Source organism: Diospyros lotus, chromosome 8 (genome assembly GCF_014633365.1).
Source record: "Diospyros lotus cultivar Yz01 chromosome 8, ASM1463336v1, whole genome shotgun sequence".
Lineage (NCBI taxonomy): Eukaryota > Viridiplantae > Streptophyta > Magnoliopsida > Ericales > Ebenaceae > Diospyros > Diospyros lotus.
In genome coordinates, this window is record NC_068345.1 from 30,093,513 (window position 1) to 30,114,844 (window position 21,332).

A 21,332-nucleotide genomic window follows, 5' to 3' on the forward strand; every position below is an offset into this window, starting at 1 on the left:
TGGCTGTGCACTTGCTTTCTCTGTCTAAATTGCTATTCTATTCTATTTTTTTTTATTTCTTCACTTTCTGTAAGTTTTTCATCAAACAAGCACAAAAGTTGTCCAAAAATATCAATTTTAGATATCGATTATAAATATCTATTGTAGATCTCGATTGTTGATAGATATTAGTTCAAAGATATCAGTTGTTAATAGATATCAGTTCAAAAATATTAGTGCAAAGATATCGGCTCAAAGATATCGTTTCAAAGATATTGGCTCAAAGATATCGTTTCAAAGATATCATTGTAGATATCTGTTGTAGAATACGATTGCCCAAAGATATCAAGTGTAGATATCTATTATAGATATCGATTGTAGTAGATATCGATTGATTAAATATATATCAATCAGAAACATGAAATGATTTCTGTTACAAAGTGGATGAAACATATAAAGTAGCATTAATTTTTTGTAACTTGTTCTTCACTTTTATGTGATACTCCACTTTAAGTGTTATGTATGGACCAAAGATATTAACAACAAACATCTCCACCCACATAAAAGTTCGCGTTTTAGACTAAAGATTCAGCAACGACGAAAGCTGTTTGAGTCCCGTAGCCTTTCGTGTCTCTAGGAGAAGCTAACTTCAATGATGCCTTCCATTGTATGGGGTGATGAATGGTGGTGATGTGAAAGAATGAGAATTAAAAACAGAAGAGAACGATGAATTGATGTGGAAGAAAGAGACAAGGGTATTTTTGTCCTTATTTATTCCAAAAGTCCTAGTTTTGCAAAACAATTTAAAGTGTCCTATTTTTCATTTTTCTCTCAGCGAAAGTCCTATTTTTCCAAATCTTCCATATAAATAATTACAACCAACTTACATAGCTTTGATTATAAGTAAGGTAGTTAAAATCATAATTTTAAGTGTAATCGAAAAATGATCCATAAAATCGGATCATAAAATTATAAGATTTTAGAGATAATTAAAAATATTTTTTTATTTTTGTAAATATATATTTATAATAACATAATTTTATAAAAAATAAATTAATATTATTTAGTAACTTGATTATTCCTTATTATAAATAAAATTTATATGTACCTATTTTAAAATTACTTCATCTATCAATTTCAAAAATACTAAATATTAAATCCATCATTTGTCAACCCATAATCAAAACATGGTTAAAGTTATCATAAATCAATTGTTAGTTTGCATAATTTATGTGATTTTAAAGTTATCATAAATCAATTGTTAGTTTGTATCAAAAAATGGTGTTCAAAATTTAAAGCATAATTAAAATCTTAATTTTATGCGATTTTACCCTAATTTTGATTTTGCATGTAATTTGAATCGTTTGAGAGTTTTTGACAAGTAATTAAATCGGAATTTCAACAACAATAATTATAAAAAATACAAAAAAGGTGTAAATTAAGAACCACTTCATATTCTTAGGTGCTCCAACTATAATAACACACTTTCTTTGCCTTGAGAGTATTCAATACTCTTACAAAATTTGTAGATTTCTATGTCTTGTGGCTCTACATATCGCCTCTTTTATATACTTCAATTCAAAACTGTATTGGAGGGAATGGAGAGTGAAACAACATCTAGGAGGTTTTCAGCAAAGATTACTTCTTTTTAATAAATGAGATACTAGAGACCTATAGGCATTGAGCTAAAAAATAGACATCAGCATGAGTTTGATTCTTGGGGCACAATTGGGTGGCAAAGGAGGGGACTGTTTGTCATGCTGGAGGCTATCAGTGTGGGTTCGATTCCTAGTGAAGGATATTTACTTCCTTCTAAGGGAGGGTCTTAGTTGTGTTATCAGTGGATCTAACCTCAAACTCTGATCAACTAGACACATCTCGTGATTTACTTGATAGCAGCACTGAGGAGTTGGGGTTGCTATCTCCAGACTAGTCAAGTGCAAGTCTGGAATTGGGTCATTAAAAAAAAAAAAAAAAAGAACTGCCTAGAGAATTCATTTTCAAATCTAGTAGAGGCTAGGAATGGTAGTAGATGGTCCAACCTTGATACATTTGGGAGCCATACCAAAGGCTAGACAACCTTGGGGCAAAAAGACTCTTTAACTAAAATAGGAAAGATCATATTTCTTTTGGCATGACATGTCAGGGCGTTGATCAAAAGATGGTTATTTGTAGAGGATATATATATATATATATGTGTGTGTGTGTATGTATGTATGCATGTATGTTTGTGTATATAAGTGTAGGAAGAGACGTCAAAAGTGCTCTTCTAGAGGCTGAAAGCAAGAGTTTAGACTTCTAAATGGCTTTGTGGAATTAGCACTTGATTTTAATGTATGAAGAAAGCCTTAAATATGAAACATTCTGTTCTAGTTCGGACATTTAAATAGGGAAAGCCAGATGCCTGAATCACTTTGGCACAAAGAAGGTTTCACCTCTGCTCTAGTTCGGACGTTTGAGTGTGAGCCCCCATATGTATGAACTTTAGGCATTTTATTAAGGCATCATTCTACTTCTATTCAATCATTCCAGTGATATATCTTACTCAGATATCAAAATTTAAGCCTGCTTTTTTTTTTTTGTTATTTTCAAGTTATTTTTAATTTTTGATTTTCTAAAATAATGAAAACTTGTTATTTTTACTGTTTTTAAAAATATATTTTTAAAAAAAAATTATAAAAAAAACTCAGAACAACAAAAAGTTGTTTTGACTGTTTTCATCCAAAACAAACTCTAAACTCAAAATAAATTTATTTATTTATATTTTATTATTGTAATAGGAAAAAATATTACGAAATTCATTAACTTTAAAATATATATATTTTTAATAATATATTAACATTAAATATTTCTAATTTACTTAATAATCAAATTTATTGAATAAAATATCATTAAAAAATTATTTTTAAAATTTAAAAAAGAACGCGTTTTCTAATTTTTTGTTTTGAGAAATAGTTTTTCAAAATGACAAAGAGAACGCGTTTCAATTTTCTAAAAATAAACTATCAAAACAAAAAATTAAAAATAAATTCAAAACTCAAAATCAAAAATTAAAAAGCAAAAAGAACGTAGCCTAAACATTTAGTCAAGGCATTATTTTGCCCTTGTTTTGTTGTTTAAGAAATGTTACTTAAAGGTCTAAACTTTCAAGATTTTTTCAAACTTCAAGGGTTTTTTTTATTTTTTTATCAATATCCATTTTGGGTTTCCATATGATCAAAATTTATTTAATTTATTCAATACCTTTGAGCATATCACTTTCATCAAAGGCAACAATAAAAGCTGATCTCTTCCTTCGTTTGTGAGGCGATAATTGATGAGTTAGTCTTTTCTCCTTTACTTGTGTTATGGACAAATTTTTTCACATGAGTATTTCTTTCTCAATCATTGGTGGTTGAGGCCTTTTTTTCATGACAACATAGCAACAAAGTTTCTCCAACAACATTAACGAATCATGTTGGTCTTCCTCGTTTCATATGTGATATCTCATTTGCAATTGTCTATTTCTACAATAGTCAATAGATTTATGTTGTCTCTCTTGATAGTGTGCAACTAGTGGTGAGAGGCATCGATATGTTCTATTCTTTTGCCTTACAAGCAGTCAGCGACAAGAACTCTTTTTCTCTATGGTTAACAACTCAATTCTTCTTTAAACTAGATCTTAGTCGACAAGATTGCCATGTCTAACTTCATATTGTTTAATGTGATTCCCTTTGCACCAATAGAAACAACATATTTTGGTTATCTCATTTGATGGCATGTGTGTAGCAATGAAAAGTGTCGGTGGCTTCTAAATTCTTCTGTTTCACACGTGAGAGCTCTTTCTCTTAAAGGCTAATAACCTAGATCTGAAAAAGATAATTAACAAATTGTTGGGTCATTGGAGCAATTTGGAAAAGAAAATAGTGACAAGGTATAAAGAAAGAGGAATGGGAGAAAGAAATAAGGTTATCATAGTCGTCATCTTTGTCACCACTTTTAAGACAGGATCTTAACAATCATTTAAACTTTGTTAGTGAGTCATGGACCAAAGGGCCTTCAATTTGAAAACAAGATGGTTTTGTTAGTCCTTTTAAAAGTAGGGAACTAATCTAGCCCTCATGACAAAGTATAGTGTCATTTTGGCATTTTATCTTGATATTTTAATCTTATGTTTGGTTTTGATGATGAAAAATAAAATTAATTTATTCTTGTCATTTGTCAAGAATATGATTTGTTGGAGATTATGATTTGTCAAGAATATGAAAAACAAAATGATCTATAATTTTCTATAGATGAAGATTTGCACAAACAAGTATTAAGATTTAAAAGAATCTCCTAAATGGCTTTCCAAATTGGTTTTGAACAATTGGATAGTGGATGTTTTTACCTTTAATATAATTTTTCTAAGTCTAATGATTAATGCATTATAAGGAAATATATAAGAAAATATTTTCATTTTGAAAAATTATCTCCCAATATTTTGATAGTTTGTATTCATTGTTGTTAAAATAATTTTTAATGAATTTTTCAATAAATAAAAGATATGTATTTTGAAAGTGGTATATTTGCTAAATCCAGACTTTGTACTAAAATTAAAATTATATTTTCTTATTGTTATGAATTTTAATTTTTTAGATATTTTTATTGAATTCAAATGGGGGGTATTTTCTTATTTACATTTATGTATTAAAGTAAATGGAAGGTAAAATATAAATTAAAGAAAATGAGTACATTTACTTAAACTAAAGAAATGTAAATATGTTGTAATGTTTTGTATCATCATGCTTTCACTCTATCGACTAACTCTCTTACTTTGTTGATTAATAGAATAGATATATTGACTTGGTCGACTAAGCTATAGGGTATGCTGACTAATAACATGCTTGTTTTTTACTTAATCGACTAAGCTCTAAAATTTGTCGACTAACAATGCTTATGTGCTGACTTAGTCGACTAACTCCTTAAGTCTGTCGACAGAAAGATAGTGTTGGTCGACTAAGTGCCATGGTTATTTATGTCTTAGTCGACTAAGTGTTCTGTTGTTTTTATGACTTGGTCTACCAACTTATTTTGTCTGTTGACCAAGCTTGTTATTTTGCCTTATTTTGTCGACTAATCATTTTTATCTGTCGACTAATTCTTTTCGCAAAAAGCCATAATAACTAGTTTTTCAAATCCTAACGATCACAAATGGCTAGTTTTCTCTTCAATCTTTTGGGATGCCTATAAATACAACTCAAGGATGATCAAGAAGAGGCCAATGGATATGAATGAGTTGATCTAAAGATTGCAAATAATTTTACTTGAAGCTTGCTAGAGTTTGTGCTTTATTTTTCTCCAAAAGGCTTTGTACTAAATAAGTTTCATTTGATTCAAGTCTTGTATCTTTATTGAAAGACATTATAACTAAGAAAATATACTCTTAGAAACTCTTTTTTGTATCTATCTTGTATTTCCTAGTTTGTTGTGCTATAGGACTTGCTCTTTGAAGTAAGGGGTTGGAATTCCTAACTAGGTGCTAGAGGGCTTGCTTGTATAATCAAGAGATTTGTAATTTCCTAGTTTTGGACTACAGGGCCTATTTGGTTAAGTATGAAGATTTTTAGTAGATTGTTTGCAAAATCCTTAGTGAGGAGTTAAGGTAGTGGATTAGGCTTGGGTTAAGCCGAATTACTATAAATCTTTTGTATTCTCTTGTGTTTGTGTTCTTTGTTTATTTATCTTTTCAAGCATCTCTATATTCCTCATTTAATTCACATATTTAACCTTTCATTAAAAAAGATTTCATATTTTTCAATCTTGTATTCTCCATTGTCAAGACGAGATTGTCTTTATACGGTTGATACCTTACCATGTCATTTCAAGGTCTTGAGGTTTAACGAAACCGTGATCTTCATTGACGACATCTCCTTCTTATCAAAAGAATTTTTAAGAAAAAATAATTTTTATATACCAATTCACCTCTTTCTTGGTGTGTGCCATAATATTTCAAACCTAACATACCTTACATTAAAAGTTAAAATGCACTTGATACCTTTGAGGTTAGAAGGTACTCTTGTTAATGTGTCATAGACAAAAAGGCCTTCAATTTGAAAAAATGATGGTTCTATTGGTCTTTTTGAAAGTAGAGAGCCAATCTAGCCCTCAAGCCAAAATATAATGTCACTTTGGCATTTTACTTTAAATTAAAGGGTAAAATGCATTTGGTACCCCTGAGATTAAAAAGTACTCTTGTTAATGTGTCATAAACAAAAAGACCTTAAATTTGAAAACAAGATGATTCAATTGGTCTTTTTAAAAGTAGAGAACTAAGCTAGCCCTCCCACAAAAGTATAATGTTATTTTGACACTTTACCCTAAATTAAAAGGTAAAATGCACTTGTTACCCTTAAAGTTGGAAATGACTCATGAGTTATGAGAAATTACAACTACGCTTGTTATAAAAAAAACCTTGTTCCAATTTCTTATCATGTTAAATTACTACTCTAAATTTTTTGAATACCTAAAATACCATAATCTCATCTTTTCTCTTTTTTCCTCAAATTTCTTTCTTTTAGCACACATTCTTTTTTTCTCTCCCTGCCTTTTTTTTTTATGACGGTCAGACAAACTTACAAATTGATGGAACTAATGGCTTTGGCTACCATGGGTAACCTACTCGGTACCATACCAAAGCTAACCTACTTTCTACCATATAGTCCAACATAGAGAAAGTTTTGGCCTATGGCAAAAACCTTGTCTCTTTTCTCTTTGTAGTATGGTTTGATGATGGCCAATTTAGGTACTAGATAGAACAACTCCATTGTAACTGAGTAAAGAGATAGGATGAATTTGTTTTCCAACAACGACAAGAGTGGAAATCTCCTTATTTGGCTCCCACATTAGTAAATTTTTTTTTCTCTCTTTTCCTCTCTAATAATGTTGGGTTAATGAGCACAATTCTCTTTTTCTCCTTGAACCCAACAATTTATAGGGTACCTAGAACCCTATGGTAAGGGTTGTAGAACATTGCTAAAGTTAAAGATGAACTCCAATGATATATATATAGGGTTTAAAATTACATAGTCAAAAGGTTCATTAGTATTTTTCTTATTTTTGTATAATTTAAAATAATTATAAAATTAAAATATATTTTAAAACATTACATATTCACTTTATTTATAAAGATTAGAAAAAAACTAAAAAATAATATTTTTGTAATTAGTTTAATATAAAAATATATATTTAACAATCCTATTTATATAACAATTATAAATAAAAATATATATTTATATAACAATAGAGTAATATAGAATCATGTCGGACTTCGCACTCGGACTAATCCTACCATCGACCCGGCTTTGATAGTATCAAAGTCCGTCTTCGTGGACCTCGTGCATTCTCACTTCTTCTCATCGGCCAGTTGGAGTCGGGAAGAAGCGAGAGAGAATCGCAACATGAACAACGGAGCCCAAGATGGAGAGAAGGGCTTGCTATGGAAGCTTCCGGCGATAAAGACGAAGCAATTGGGGAAACTGGGGCCTGCCTTTGGCATCGGTGCGGGCTGTGGTTTCGGTTTCGGCATCGGCCTCATCGGAGGTTTGTATCTCCACCATTTTCTTCTACCCCTATGTTTCAATTTTCCCACCAACCAGACAGAGGAACCAAGGAAATACAGGTGGTGTGTTGCTTCTTCACTTCTGACTATGGGCCCTCTGCGTTATTAATTGAGAAGTTTTTTTTTTTCTTTTTCTCTCCCCCGGCCACCCAGTATGTTTTCACTTTCACCCTATTAGCACAGCGAGAGAGTTTTTTCTATCAGTATGTTTCCCCCTTCTTTCAGTGTTGTGTTTGTTCTATTCCGTATTTGCTTAAATTGAAAGTATTTCTGGGAAACTGCTTCACGTATCATTGCTGCTTCTGAATTGGAAATGCTGACTGTGGTTGTGGAAATTGATCTGTGCCGAAAACTAAATAAATTTATCGAGGAGTTGAAACCTTTTATCTATATTGGTTGTTACATGCAATGCAAGAACCTTTGGCCTTGGAGATTTTTCAACTTGCACCACATTTCTTGATAGAAAAAAAAAAAAAAAAAAGAGCAGTCTCTGTAATATATACATTTTGATTAAGAACATTCACAAGTGGAAATTGATATCGTGGATTAATGTCTAGAGAACTTAAAATTGTTAAAGACGTGGTGGTTTTATCAGAAACTCCTTGGAAATTCATTGGACACGGTAATCACATGGAATGATGCTTCACTAGTGAAATTTTTCAATATTTTTTGTATCTACTACCCTTGCCACAACCCAAAATTTTGACCACACTTGAATAAATGAAGCGTGGAGTATTCTTTTAGGGTCTGTTCGGCTAGGATCATTTGACTCTGGCATTTGGAATTTGAAATTTCTAATCCATTATTTGGATATGTTATTGTTGAAAGCATTGAAATTTGGTTCCAAATTCACCCTGGATATAGTCCTAAAACATAGAAGAAGTTGAAATGACACGAAAAGAGGTGTTATTTGAAATGATAGAATTTGAAATGCAAGCATTTCAAATTACAGATTTCAGATGACATCATTTGAAATTCCTCTATCTAAATGCGTCCTTGGATTTGTTATTGAACATGTGTTGCTCTATGGCTTGGTGCCAAAATATTGAGAAAGTTCTATCTAAGAATCTATTCTTTTATTTATTTATTTTTCTGTAAATCTAAGAATCCATTCTTTGCCCCCAAATTTTTGCAAGTGTTATGCTAAGCGGGAGACAACTTTGCTCATTGAAGGGGACAAAAATGTATCAATCCAGGAGAAATTGGTATTTGCTCATTGTGGCTTTTGTGACCATTGTTTTTCTCCAATACATGCCTTACTAAAAAGAAACCTTGATTCTGGTTATAACATTGCCTTTGTTTGTTATAGAGACAAATCTCTTCCCCTCCCTCCCTGCCTTGTACTTATTTCTCAAAAGAACAATTCTGGTCATGAGCCTTCTATTAATTGAACTCTCACTGTCATGTCAATCATAGGTGGTGCTTAATGAGATCCCTCTTGGTTCTCATCCCTTGAGAGAAAATTATTATCAAACATAGAATATTTATTATAATAGTACATGGCTAATATTTATTATAATAGTACAGTATCAAGCCTTACCCCACTATGTTAAAGACTTGTTCCATTCCATCCACTCTCTTCACATGAGGCTCCATTAGTCTTCTTCTCAAATGATCAAAGTATCATAATCATGTTTAATGCATCTCATTTTCAATAGAAGCCATTTTACCTTATTATAAATAACATCATTTCTAATTTTATCTTTCTTGTATGGTTACACATCTATCATAGCATCCTCATCTCCAATATGCTTATATTTCATTCACATTAGTGTTTTACTGCCCAAAATTTTGTGCTAAACAACAAAGTTGCTCTTATAACCGTCTTATAACATTTTTTTAGCTTTAATAGAATACTATCATATAAAAAATGCCAAATGTACTTTTCCCTTTTAACCATTCTATCATAGTTCTGGATAGCATCCTCATTAATCTCCCCTTCTCTTTGAATGATTGATCCAAGATATTTACATTGATCTTTTCTTGGGATAACTTGATTATCAGGTTTTACATAACATTATCCACACTTGCCTTTTCAGTAAAGTTACATTCTATATATTCAGTTTTCAATCTTATATACCCCAAGGGCCTAGAGAAGGGTGGTATATATCGAGGATAAGTAAGGAAGACAACAACATCAGCTGAATATCTTTTGGGCTAAATGTTGGCAAAGAACTCCTAGTTAAGCGTACTTGAGCTGGTGAAGATCAAGGATGGGTGACCCCCTGGGAAGTTCGTGTAGGCCTATCAGGGTAAATTGTTCCGGTCCTTCTTATCGCTCGATGCGGGATATTACAGGTGGTATCAGAGCCGACCCTTGGAGAAGGCGGTCCGATGAGGGCGGGGAGTGGCGCGGGGATGCGAGAGCCTGTACAAAGAGCGGCTCCTGGCAAGCTTCTAGGATGGCAGCCCCAAAGGGGAGAAGATCTGAGACCAGTTGTAAGGTCGCATGATGAGGGTGTCATGTGCTAAAGGGGGGAGAATGTAATACTCTAAGAACCTAGAGAATAGTGGTATATATCGAGGATAAGTAAGGAATGAAACAACACTAGCTGGATACCTTTTGCGTTGAATGTTGGAAAAGAACTCTTGGATTAAGTTTGCTTGAGTTGGAGAAGGTCAAGAATGGATGATCCCCTGGAAAGCTCGTATAGGCCCATCAGGGTAAGTTGTTTCGGTCCTTTTTATCGCTCGATGCAGGATGTTACAAATCTCCTTAATTTAAAACCTCTAGATTCTAAAATGTTCTTACATGTCCTGACCTTATTTCTTCACTAAGATAATGTCATCTGCAAGTAACATACACCAAGGCATCTCTCCTTGGATATGTTTAGTGAGTTCATTCATGCTAGGGCAAAGAAATATCGGCTTTCTGCAAAGCCTTGATATAATCCAATTGTAATTAAGAAAGCCTTAGTATCTGCTAATAATTTGTATATAAGTATTTGGATTCCTTTCTTCTTTGAGACCCTCCATAAGACTTATCTAGGAATCATTATAAGCTTTTTCTAAATTTATAAACATCATATTTAAATTCTTTTTTTGTCTTTATATCTTTTCATTAGGTGCCTTAGCATGTATATAACTTCCAGTGTTGACATACGAGCCATGAAATCAAATGTCAAATTGGTTTTCAGACACCTTGGTTTCTCCTTTTAATCTTTGCTCAATTAGTCTCTACCAAAGTTTCATTGTGTGACTCGTTAGTTTGATTCCTTTATAATTTCCACAACTTTGAACATCTCTTCATTCTTATAAGTAGGCACTAAAGTGCTCTTCTGGCATCCGGCAACCTTTTGGATATAAGGTTCATGTGATGAACTACAACTACTCTAATTCTCTAGCCTCTCTCGGGCTTGGTAACCTGAGTGTCAAACCCATTGCTTTCACTTCATGTTCTGCTTGGTTTCTTCCTGCCTCAGCCTAGGGGCAACCTCATATGGTACTCAGAAGGTTTGTCACTTGAAGAGCCTCCATCTTCAAGGGTGACAGGCTGAGTAACAGAATGCAAGTTCCCAGATACTCCACCTTGCCCGGTCTCCATATCTGAAGTGTTTGCTCTTTTAGATGCCTGTTGTTGATGGTAAGCTGGTTTTGCCTGAAATAAAGCAGCCCTTCCCAGTGCAAAATAAAAGGCCAGCTGCAATTACCGTGCCTATCACAGGACCATTAGCACTTCATTGCAAATTATTCGGTGCTGACCCATTTTGGTGTTCAAGAAGCTTACTGAAAACATTCTTCAGCTCTTGCCATCTAGGGTTCTACATAAGAACTTTTCTCTTGTTTCAAAGTTTAATGAGTGAGCTGTTTGTCAAGTCAACAAGCTTACCTCATAGATGGTTGGCCAAGTTGGGGCATCAGTGAGCTGTTATTTTGGAGACTACATAAAGCTCACCTTGTGATTTGAAGAACTTGAACAGAAATTTCATGAATATTGCACTTTTTAAATATTACTAGAAAGTATGCTTTCAATTACTCTACATTTGCATTTACCTACTGACTGCTATCTTGGCTCTTTTATTAAGTTTTTGGTCAATTAGTAACCATCTTTAAATTTAAGCTTTTGAAGCTTCAATAGATTAATGCAAATGGTTGTTGCTCTTGTTTAAATTTTTTTCTCTGAATATTTTTGGTTTCAGACAGGAAGCCGTTGGATTTTTCATAATTTCAACCTATAGTTGGTTATAAAATTACTAGAAATCCTCAAATCTATTTGGTGATTGATTGTTTATGAATAAGGATAGCACGTTTTTATGATTTATATTTGCAACTTCTGTTTCCCGGAATCTGGAGTATTCCACCATGTGGGACAGGAATGATACATATACTTAACAACGAGATATCCTATGAAATAACATAATCAAGTTTATTGTTTCTTCAAATTGAATTACACAGGAACTTTTTTCTTAGAACATATTATAATTTATTTTTAAAGTAAAATCTCTATTCTCTAATATTATGTTAGTTTATTTATTATCTATGTTTCATTTACACCCAAGAAAACATTAGGAGGGATGTTAACTTTACTGTTTTGGGAAAAAAGATGTGCGATGTTTTGGAAGATGCAAACCAATTCATGATATGCAAAGATATTAGCATTTTCCAGTAATATAGTTTTTAACTTTTTGAGATGTAAATATTTGTTTTGCTTTTCAAAAATCTAGGGAGAGTCTATTGGTATGGACTGTGCAAATAAGAATCATGATTTTCCCTGGAATAAATCAAAATAGCAATGTGCTGTTTGTAACTGAAACCTCTATAGTTGTGACAGTGCTTTATTGAGCACGGTGCTGTTGAGTTTTGAAGATTTTTTTTGCTATTGAAGCTGAATGAACGGGTTGCAATTTCATTTTGTCCATACATCTGTCATTCTACTACTACTCTCTATCTTTAATTTTCTTTTTTCTTTTGAATGAATAAGATGGGTAAAGCATGGTATGCACTTGAATATTTATGTGGCCATTGACTTTATGCTCTAGCTTTGTATTGTTCTATGTGAAAACTTTCTTGATCACTTTAAGGACTAAAAAACATATTACACCCAGGTACAGGCTTTGGTCCTGGAATCCCCGGGTTACAGCTTGGTTTTGGACTTGGAGCTGGATGTGGGATTGGTTTAGGACTTGGTTATGGCATGGGTAGGGGTATCGCTTATGATGAGAACCGAAGATACACTAATGTTGGGAAATTTCTTAACAGTCCAGGACATCTTCCTTCTCAGTAAGTTGATATTTTATCTGTGAACTCTGGTTATTATGTTTTGGAAGTAGTTGACTTCTGTCCACCATACTGGTTGACTTCTCAGTAAGTATTATGAGTTTGACTTAAATAATGCTTTCTAAGCCTAAATATTTAAGTTTAAAACTGGAGGCATTGGCGAGTATTTGGTTACTTTGGTAGCTTATTTGCGAATAGCTCAGGGAAAGTGTTAATAAAAGCACAGCTTAGACAGGAATTGCACCATAGATTCTGAAAAATATTATAGAATCACTACTTTCTTTTTCTTCAAAATTCTTGTTTCTTGCATCTTATGATGTTTCTTCTGTGTCAGTTTTGATTGTTTTCAACTAGAAGTCATGTCAACTATTTCACTTCATAGTGTGTGGTTAAGTGTTGTGTAGCATAAATGTATGGAAAATAAAGGTACTAAGGAACTCATTGTTTTTGTCCAATATAATTTGGTAATTACTATTCAACTTGTTTCATTTTGTTGAAATAAAGATGAAACTGGTAAATGAGATAATATCCTATATGAGTGGGTTTACAAGTATAAAAGGATGTTTTTGGTGGTAGAAGGGGAAGTACCTTCCAGATAACTTATTGCTTGTGAAAATCTGAAATGCCAGAATATCTATAAGAGATAACGTTGAAACGTTTGAGTAGGCATAATAGGTCTACAAAAATGGTTTACCAACCTTTACGGGATCCTAAATTCATTTTCTAGCCCTCTGGAAAAAATTACAACACATCACCAAGGCTTCCGATGCACAAAATGCCAGCATGCTACCCCAATTTTAAAATCATTTTCTAGCCCCGAGACTGAATTTTTACTTGTTCATTTCACTTGTTTTGCAATTCTAAATGTTGGTTCACTGATGTCAGAGACGAGATTGGCGTGCTATTCGACGAGCTTGTCATAAACACCAAGAAGCTAATCAAAGCAACTTCCAAGGAGGTTGAAAAGTGGAGAAGATTCTGAGTTCGGTTGCATATGTGGCAACCTCAAAGACTTCTCTAGCACAAATACATGTATTTATGAATTACAGAATCTTGTTTTTATTGCATGTTTTTTAGCACTCATACAGTGAATTCGCTTGCTAATTGCTTAAGTTTACATTTATATGTTCAATCTAGAGGACCAAACCCCTTTTTCCTTCTTTATTTTCTTTAAGACGCAAGTTACATGAGGAAACCCTGATCTAATTATTAAACTGTGGATGGCAAGACCTTGAGAAAAATTTGTAGAATTGATGCTGGGTATGTGAAGTGAATATGTGTTAAATTTTTAAGAAGTCTATTAGAATGAACATGGTAAAAAAATATATTGCACAAACAGTTGTAGCAATGCATCAAACTAAACCAGCGAGTGTTGTGCTCTTTAATCCATCAGGATTAAGCCATTTTTTTTTTTAACTAGTAGCAACAAAATAGTCAATCAATAGAACAGATCCTTGATCTAGCTCCATAGCAACAGATCACTAATCTAGACGACTCTGTGGTTTACTATAATCTGGGTTGAATTGTCCAATTTCATTCTATTATTGTAAATTCTGATAAGACACTTCTCTTAGGAATTGTTCTGACATCGATCTTAGCTGGATGAAGGGTCATTGAAATGGTTTATGAAGCAACTTTGTCAGCTTTAAATATGTTGTTGGTCCATTCAAATGGGGGTCAATTCTGTTTAATTGCTCAAATCTGCTCACTTTTGTTTCCATCTTCGATTTTATACTTTTTTTTCTTTATGCTTAATATAAATTAACTCCAATACACAGCCTATGTCTGGTAAACTATAAGTAGTTTTGTTCACAGGATGCCAACACCTGCTATAATCATTTATCTTTCTAGACTTGTCATCTATTTAAAATGGCAAATGCCTCAAATTGAGAAATACTAAGAATTTGACCATGGAGCATCTGCAGTAATGGAAATGTTTGTGAATTAGAATGGCCTTTATAGAAAGACTCAAACCGAAGGAGAACGCCAAAAGAAGAAGAAAATAGCACAGTTGAATAATGTCTGTAGAGTACATTAATACAGCGGGGCTGGTTTAAGCACTTGGAGCATGGTTAAATGCCCAGAAAAGCCGCAAGAGTTGTACAAGGATTGAGGTTTGGTGGCTAATTAGGAGAAGAGAAATCATAGGGTAGGAGCTCTTTCAGCAGTGCCAGCAAGAACAGTGAGCAAGTTGTTGCCGAATGGATCGCTTAGATGCTTAGCTAGGTTCTCGACAGGGCCTTCCCCGGTTACATAAGCTTGGAAGAAGAAGCCGAGCATCGCGAACATGGCCAGCCTGCCATTCTTGATCTCCTTCACTTTGAGGATGGCGGCCTGGTCTGGATCCTTGGCCAGCCCCAGGGGGTCAAATGGACCGCCAGGATGAAGCTTGTCCTCCAAATCCTAAACCAGAGACAAGGGCAAGAAGAAGAGCCATTAAAGCAAAACCAATGAGAGAAAATAGAAGCAAAGAAATTAAATGATTATATATGCACACATATTCATCATACCAAGCCATTGATAATTCTGTAGTATTCAGCCCCACCAACCAGAACGATTTCAGCAACGACAGCCACAATCAGATTGATGGGAATGTTCTTTCCAAAGTAATTCAAAGTGTTCCCATCCAGGAGTAGAGCTCCGGTCTGCATACGCATGCCGGTAGAGGCATTATTATAATTAGGAAGCACAATAACAGAGAACACTAAAGGGTGTTCCCTTCATTTGGATGAGAAAATTTCATCTTATGTTACCCACTAGTGGTCCTCACCCAAGGACTAGTAAAATGATTAAAGACGTTTTTAATAAACTATGGACCAGTGAGTGTAACCTGTTTTTTAAAAAAAAAAAGTGTAGTGCATCACCCATTTGGGTATTTTAATAAAATGAATGTAGGATCTCGTTAAAATTATAACAACTAGGCTTGACATGAAACTAGATTTGCAGTGAGAAGGAAGAAGCCGGACGAATTGAAGAATAAAAAAGAAAGAGATAGAGAAACCTTGAACCAGACAGCTTCAGGGCCACAGTTGGCTCCAAATTTGTTGAAGGCCTCAGGGATGATGAAGCCAGCAGCCCCCAGCATGGCCCACCTCGCGTGAATTAGCTCATATGCTTGATACCTGCACCACCCCATTTATACACACACACACACACACACAAATTATAAAAAAACAGAAACAAAAAGGTCATCTTCAAACACACAATCTTTTTTTCTGTTTTGTTAACAAAAACAATAAAACTGAATGACTCACTTGGCGAAGTTTTCTGGCTTCTTGCTAAGCCCAAAAGGATCGTACCCATAACTGCGCGTAAAATTGGACATTACAACCATAAATCAAAACAAAGGACACATTCTAAAGACACAGACGGCGGCGGTCTGAGCTTACTCTCCGGGAACCTCTCCGGTGAGGTACTCTGGAATCTCCGATCGGTCCAAGAGCCCTTCCGGCAAGAAGATTCTCCTGTCGGGACCTGAGATCATCCCAAGCACACAGTATTATTCATTTTCTTAAAGATAAGTAATAAGGGAGCAATTCAGAATTCCTACTCGACATCTCAGATTCACTATCGGAATCATCTACCTCCGATGATGATCAGTACTAACAAGTACTTACCGTACCACTTGGCGAGCTCGTCGTCGGCGGGAGCAACTGCAGAAGCCTTAGACTTGGGCGGCGGAGGAGGCGCCTTCTTCCTGGAGAAGAGGGCGACGGGGCTCTTGTAGGTGGAGGCCGGGGAGCTGCTGCTGCTGGTGCTGCTGGGTACAGACCTCGAAACGCCGGTGAAGTAGCCCAGAGACGCCGCTGCCGCCATTTCCGTGTACTGTTACAGGTGGGTGTGGGTGTGGGTGGGTTATGCAATGTGGAAGGAGGAGAAAGCAACTAAAAACATTGGGCATGTGGATATGGATGTTTCACGTCGGATTCATGGGGCTTGGTGATCGGTGGTTCATGAGACGCCGCAATCTGATCTTCCGGCCTCTGATTGGCTTGATTTGTTGACGTGGCAGATCACAGTGCTGACGTGGAATGCTCGCAGTTGTTGCTTGGGCAGATTTCGGATGGATTCGTGGATAAACCAACCATCCAGAGTGAGTGAGTGAGTGAGTGATAGGGATTTCTTTTTTTGTTTTGTTTTGTGTTCTTATTTTCTCCTTGCAAAGAATTCTTCAAATTCATAATGAATTTTATACAGAAAAAGGGCAAAATTAAAAAAAAATAATAATAAAAAAAAAAGACGCTGACTTTACTTCCATTAATTAACTTGAAATGTACATTATTTAAAATTGTGACTACCATACTATTTTTTTAAGGGAATCATTTGGAGATATTTGTATTAGATTTATTTGTATTGATAAATTGGGTAAGAAAGTGAACATAATTAAAAATAATAAAAAGGTTCAAATGGCCTCCCAACTTTTTTAATTAGGTCAGCTGAGCTTAAAATTAAGTTTTGACCCAAATAAATCTTAACTTTTTATTTACGAGTCAAATAAATTTAATTTTATTTATTTTTATGTGTAACTCACATGCCCTAAATGCAATGCATAACAAAAAAAAAATAAATAAACATGTCAACCTCTTTGTCAAAAGAGTTAACCGTTTTTAAGCTTAAAGTTAAAATAGTCTATTATTCTTGTAAATTGTCAATAGAGCATTTTTATACTTTTTTTTATAATTTTTGTGTAAGTTCAAAAAATTTAAACCGTCACTATAATATGTCGAAATTTTTTCAAAATTGTTAACTTATTTGATAAAACAATCGACTGTTTTATATGAAATTGACAATAGATTACAAAATCTATCAACTGAATTTTTAAAGAAGTCGACTATTTTTTTTAAAGAAGTTGAAAATTTGCCCTAAGCTGTAAAATTCTCGATAGACTCATTCAACAGATTTAAAAAACTACTATAATTTCTAACCTATTTCAAACAAAACCAACAATCACAAATATAATCCATGAACATAATAAATAAAAAATCAATACATAAACCCTCAACATATGTTTATTACATTAATCTCCTTCATACCATAGTGACAATATCTAGCATTCTCATAATTGAAGTCAGGGTGACTACTATTCTAACATCGTTGTGATGTAATGAAAACACTTGAAGTCGATCTTATTGTTGAATCCATCAATTATATGATCTTCAATTTTGGGTGTAAGATGAGAGAAGATAGGACTTTTCTTTTCTTTTATTTTTTTTTAAAGATTAACAGGGCATATAACTCAAACAAGCAAAACTTAAATCTATTTGATCCATAAATAAAAAGTATTGATTTATTTGGTCCAAAACTTAATTTTGGTCTCAATTGACCTAATTGAAAAAGTTGTTGATTTGAACACTTTCCCATTAACAATATGACACTGTGAAGAGTATCAATTTTGCTGAATTTACATAATCTTCCTATTCTTATTCCTAATCCTTTGTGATTTCAGTTTATTATTGTGTGGATAGAATATGGGCAGAGGTGACGGCATGACGTATCACATGTTGCACCCCCCACCATTGCAGCGATAGAACACTCCTCTATTTTTACACTAAACGCATTATCTTAACATGTGATTATAATCACAGCTTTGATTATTAGGTCAAATTAGGTTAATTGACCATCAATTTTTTTTTTCTTTTTTAACATAGGAATCGAAAAAAGTCCCTATATATAAGTCTTTGGTAGAGACCGTCACCTTCTCCCTTATAACCTATGGGCCCGACCCAAACCGGACAATCAGGTCGATCCAAGGTAAGTCCGAGTTGAGACTTGTACCCGTGGCCCCTCATGTAGATAGGTGATACCTATCGCATTGCTCAGGATTCAAACACACAATCTCGACATACCCAGCACCTGAAACCCATGCAGTCGACCACTTGAGCTACCCTGGGGGGTTTAATTGACCATCAATTTGGGGGCAAGAAAACTAGCTAACAAAGAACGGATGTCTTTGAATATGTTTACAAAGGAAGTGTTTAAATTACTTTTACAACACAACACAACCCAACCAGCCCCACCCCAAGCAAGGCCCTACAACAAGCAGAATAGTAAAATTGGTTTTCTGAGCTTAAGAAAGAACTACTGGTCATGAAGACCGCATCCATTATGCAGTTAACCTTAATGGCATGATGCTATCAACATGGTAACCACCAAATAAGTTGGCCACTAGGCAGAGCAGAAAGTAAGCACCTCTCAAACAAATAAAAATATCAAGCAAATAGCCATCTGTTTAAATCCAATGCAACAACAATCATAAGTCTTAATCCCCACTAAATGAAGTCAGCTACATAAATTCTAGATTTCAACCATCTCTTTCCCCAGCCACATCCAACCAATTTTGGATAACATTCTTAGGCCTTAATCAGTGTTACTATGAACAAGTTAAAAGGTTGTCACTGGTTACAAGGGTCAAAACATCACATTTTCCTTTCCTCCACGTAAGTTGACAGTCTAAAACTTTCAAATGGTTCAAAGTCCTAACCTTTAAATATTTGTTCTGCGATGAAATTAGTTACAGAATAAAACAAAAAATACCAAAAATAAAAAAAGTTATGTACATAGGGTGTCAACTATAGCACAGTAAAAAGACCCACTCACAGCCATTGCTTAAGAGGTCAACTAAGAAAGGGGGGAAAGAAGAAAAGAAAAACCAACTTTTCTGTTATGCACCATAACACTTACATTTAGAGAGTGCAATAATCTTTCAAGACCTGCCTGGCAAGATCAAACGCTCCACTCTTCTTGTAGATCAAGTGTAAATTGAAAGCTGCTTCTCTACGGAGGTCGCAGTAACCTGGTTCAAGATTCTCCTTGACATCTGGATTCTCATTCGGAAGTTTTGGAATAGGATAATCCTTCACACGAATTGCAAGCACCTTTTCATAGTATGCAGTAGCTAGTGTAATAAGACCAACATGTTGGCATGCTCGGGCTATGTTAAACAATGCTTCCTGCAACAATTACTATAACCATTTTAGTTCCACTGAAATTAAAGTTAACCAGATTAACTTACCACTACTGCGTGATTTCCATGGTACTTATTCCTTTATTGGTGAATTACACTTAACAGAAGCATTGCATTTTGTCCCATTTCTCGCATCATTAATAAAGAGTTCCCATTTGGAGTTTACAGCGTTAACTAATAGTGATTTTCCAGTTAGATTTGCTATTCGCATTATAAGGTCAAATCCTATCATTCATCAACAAATGATTCTAAAAGTACATGAATTTATTTATAACTTTAATAGTGACTATAATTATACACAAATTAAGATAATAAGCAATAAGAATAACATTTAAAAAATACTAATGTAATTAAAATTAGTTGCTCCAAAATTAATCTCTCAAACTCTCCCTTCCCGTAGAGGTAGTTCTATCTTAGCTTCTGTATAACCTCTTTTTGATAAATATACATGTCAAAATAGGACAAGAGTAATATTACGTAGTTCAGAGCCAAAAATTAGGACACACGGAAATTTTGTAGTGAACATCAAGGATAAGTTAAGGAGAATTCATGCACTTAACAGCTCAAATACTGGAAAAGCAATTTTCCAGGAAAAAAGTAGGACAAGTTTGACTGCAGCATAGAAACTTCAATAATGATGAAAACGATAATTATTCAGGAGTTCCCAGTTAACAACATTAAATCAAACCAGTTAACAACATTAAATCAAACCTGGCTGCTTTCGCAAAACTGCAAATTGTTGTAGAGGAATGCTAAACCTTGAAGCAGACACTGATGCTTGTTATGAAGTCTGAATCCAAGTGCCAAGTTGATTAAGGCACTTCCTAAACACAAAAAGGGAAATGTTCTCATGTTATTTAATACAAAAGCTCAAGAACTTCAAATAGTTCTTAAGTTAAAGAGAGTTCCCGGCAATGAATTATACCGACACATAGATTGATTAAAGGACTGTCAGGCATCAATTTATAAGCTTCTAGATACTCTCTTGCAGCAGCTTGATGCTGGCTGATCATGGTAAGCTGATGGCCAGAAATGACAATGGGAGGAATGCTATCTTTGTGTTTGACTCGTATGCCATGCAGGAACTTGTTATGCTTTGAGTACCGATTCTCCAGCCTACAAAAGATAAGGGAACCAAATTAAGTACAGGTGTGAATGTGCAGAAAAAAATAGAATTAAGTGCGGATATGCATAAATATATATTTATCCATATTGTGTCATTTCTCACTTGGTGTGGCAAAAGGGCAGTAGAACAACAGACTAATGGATTCCCAGCCCAGATAACTTTGGTCATACTGCTTCTTTGCAGTTCCATCCACATGCACAAGGTCCAAAACAGTTTCTTGGCATGGGATCTAAGGGAAGGGACCTGCGGCACTGAATAACTGAGGTTTGAGATTTCTTCTAAATCTTCTTGTAGAATAAATAAAATTTCCCCCTCCCATGAAGTTTGTAGCAAAAAGAGGTAGCAACTCAGCGCAGGCCCTTGACTAATCTAACCAATGGAAGAAGTTTGCAGCAAAAAGAGGTAAGAGAAAAACCAAAGAACAGTTGGTGGAAAACTTACACATGACAACGGATACAATGAAATAA

The 21,332-nt window shown here is 34.3% G+C and overlaps 3 protein-coding genes across 5 annotated transcripts in view; 1 reads left to right on the forward strand and 2 right to left on the reverse strand.

Annotated features, from left to right (window-relative positions):
* Positions 1–7,292: 7,292 nt before the first annotated feature.
* Positions 7,293–13,939, forward strand: LOC127807177 (uncharacterized). Of its 2 annotated transcripts, none has more exons than XM_052344838.1 (3): positions 7,293–7,539; positions 12,610–12,778; positions 13,661–13,939. In XM_052344838.1, exons 1-3 carry the CDS (start codon positions 7,398–7,400, stop codon positions 13,755–13,757), a joined length of 408 nt encoding a protein of 135 aa, XP_052200798.1. In that variant the 5' UTR covers positions 7,293–7,397; the 3' UTR covers positions 13,758–13,939. The 2 variants fall into 2 exon arrangements, with proteins under 2 accessions (XP_052200798.1, XP_052200797.1); XM_052344837.1 differs by having other exon boundaries at positions 7,303–7,539; positions 12,604–12,778.
* An 828-nt stretch (positions 13,940–14,767) lies between these two features.
* Positions 14,768–16,670, reverse strand: LOC127808957 (chlorophyll a-b binding protein CP26, chloroplastic). Its single transcript, XM_052347707.1, has 6 exons — positions 16,393–16,670; positions 16,165–16,249; positions 16,030–16,080; positions 15,777–15,897; positions 15,286–15,420; positions 14,768–15,178 (listed from the first exon to the last, which is right to left on the reverse strand). The coding sequence occupies exons 1-6, from the start codon at positions 16,589–16,591 to the stop codon at positions 14,918–14,920; spliced, it is 852 nt and encodes a 283-aa protein (XP_052203667.1). The 5' UTR covers positions 16,592–16,670; the 3' UTR covers positions 14,768–14,917.
* A 2,450-nt stretch (positions 16,671–19,120) lies between these two features.
* The window catches only part of LOC127807472 (uncharacterized), a 101,705-nt gene continuing 99,493 nt past the window's right edge, over positions 19,121–21,332 (reverse strand). The window contains exons 17-19 of one of the 2 annotated variants that reach the window (XM_052345343.1): positions 20,665–20,855; positions 20,451–20,563; positions 19,121–19,725 (exon numbers count right to left, since the gene is read on the reverse strand). In XM_052345343.1, the coding sequence (XP_052201303.1) occupies positions 19,459–19,725; positions 20,451–20,563; positions 20,665–20,855 (571 nt within the window). In that variant the 3' untranslated portion in view covers positions 19,121–19,458. Of the gene's footprint in view, positions 19,726–20,450; positions 20,564–20,664; positions 20,856–20,967; positions 21,117–21,332 lie in introns of those variants that run through there. The other variant, XR_008024691.1, reaches the window with a different exon arrangement.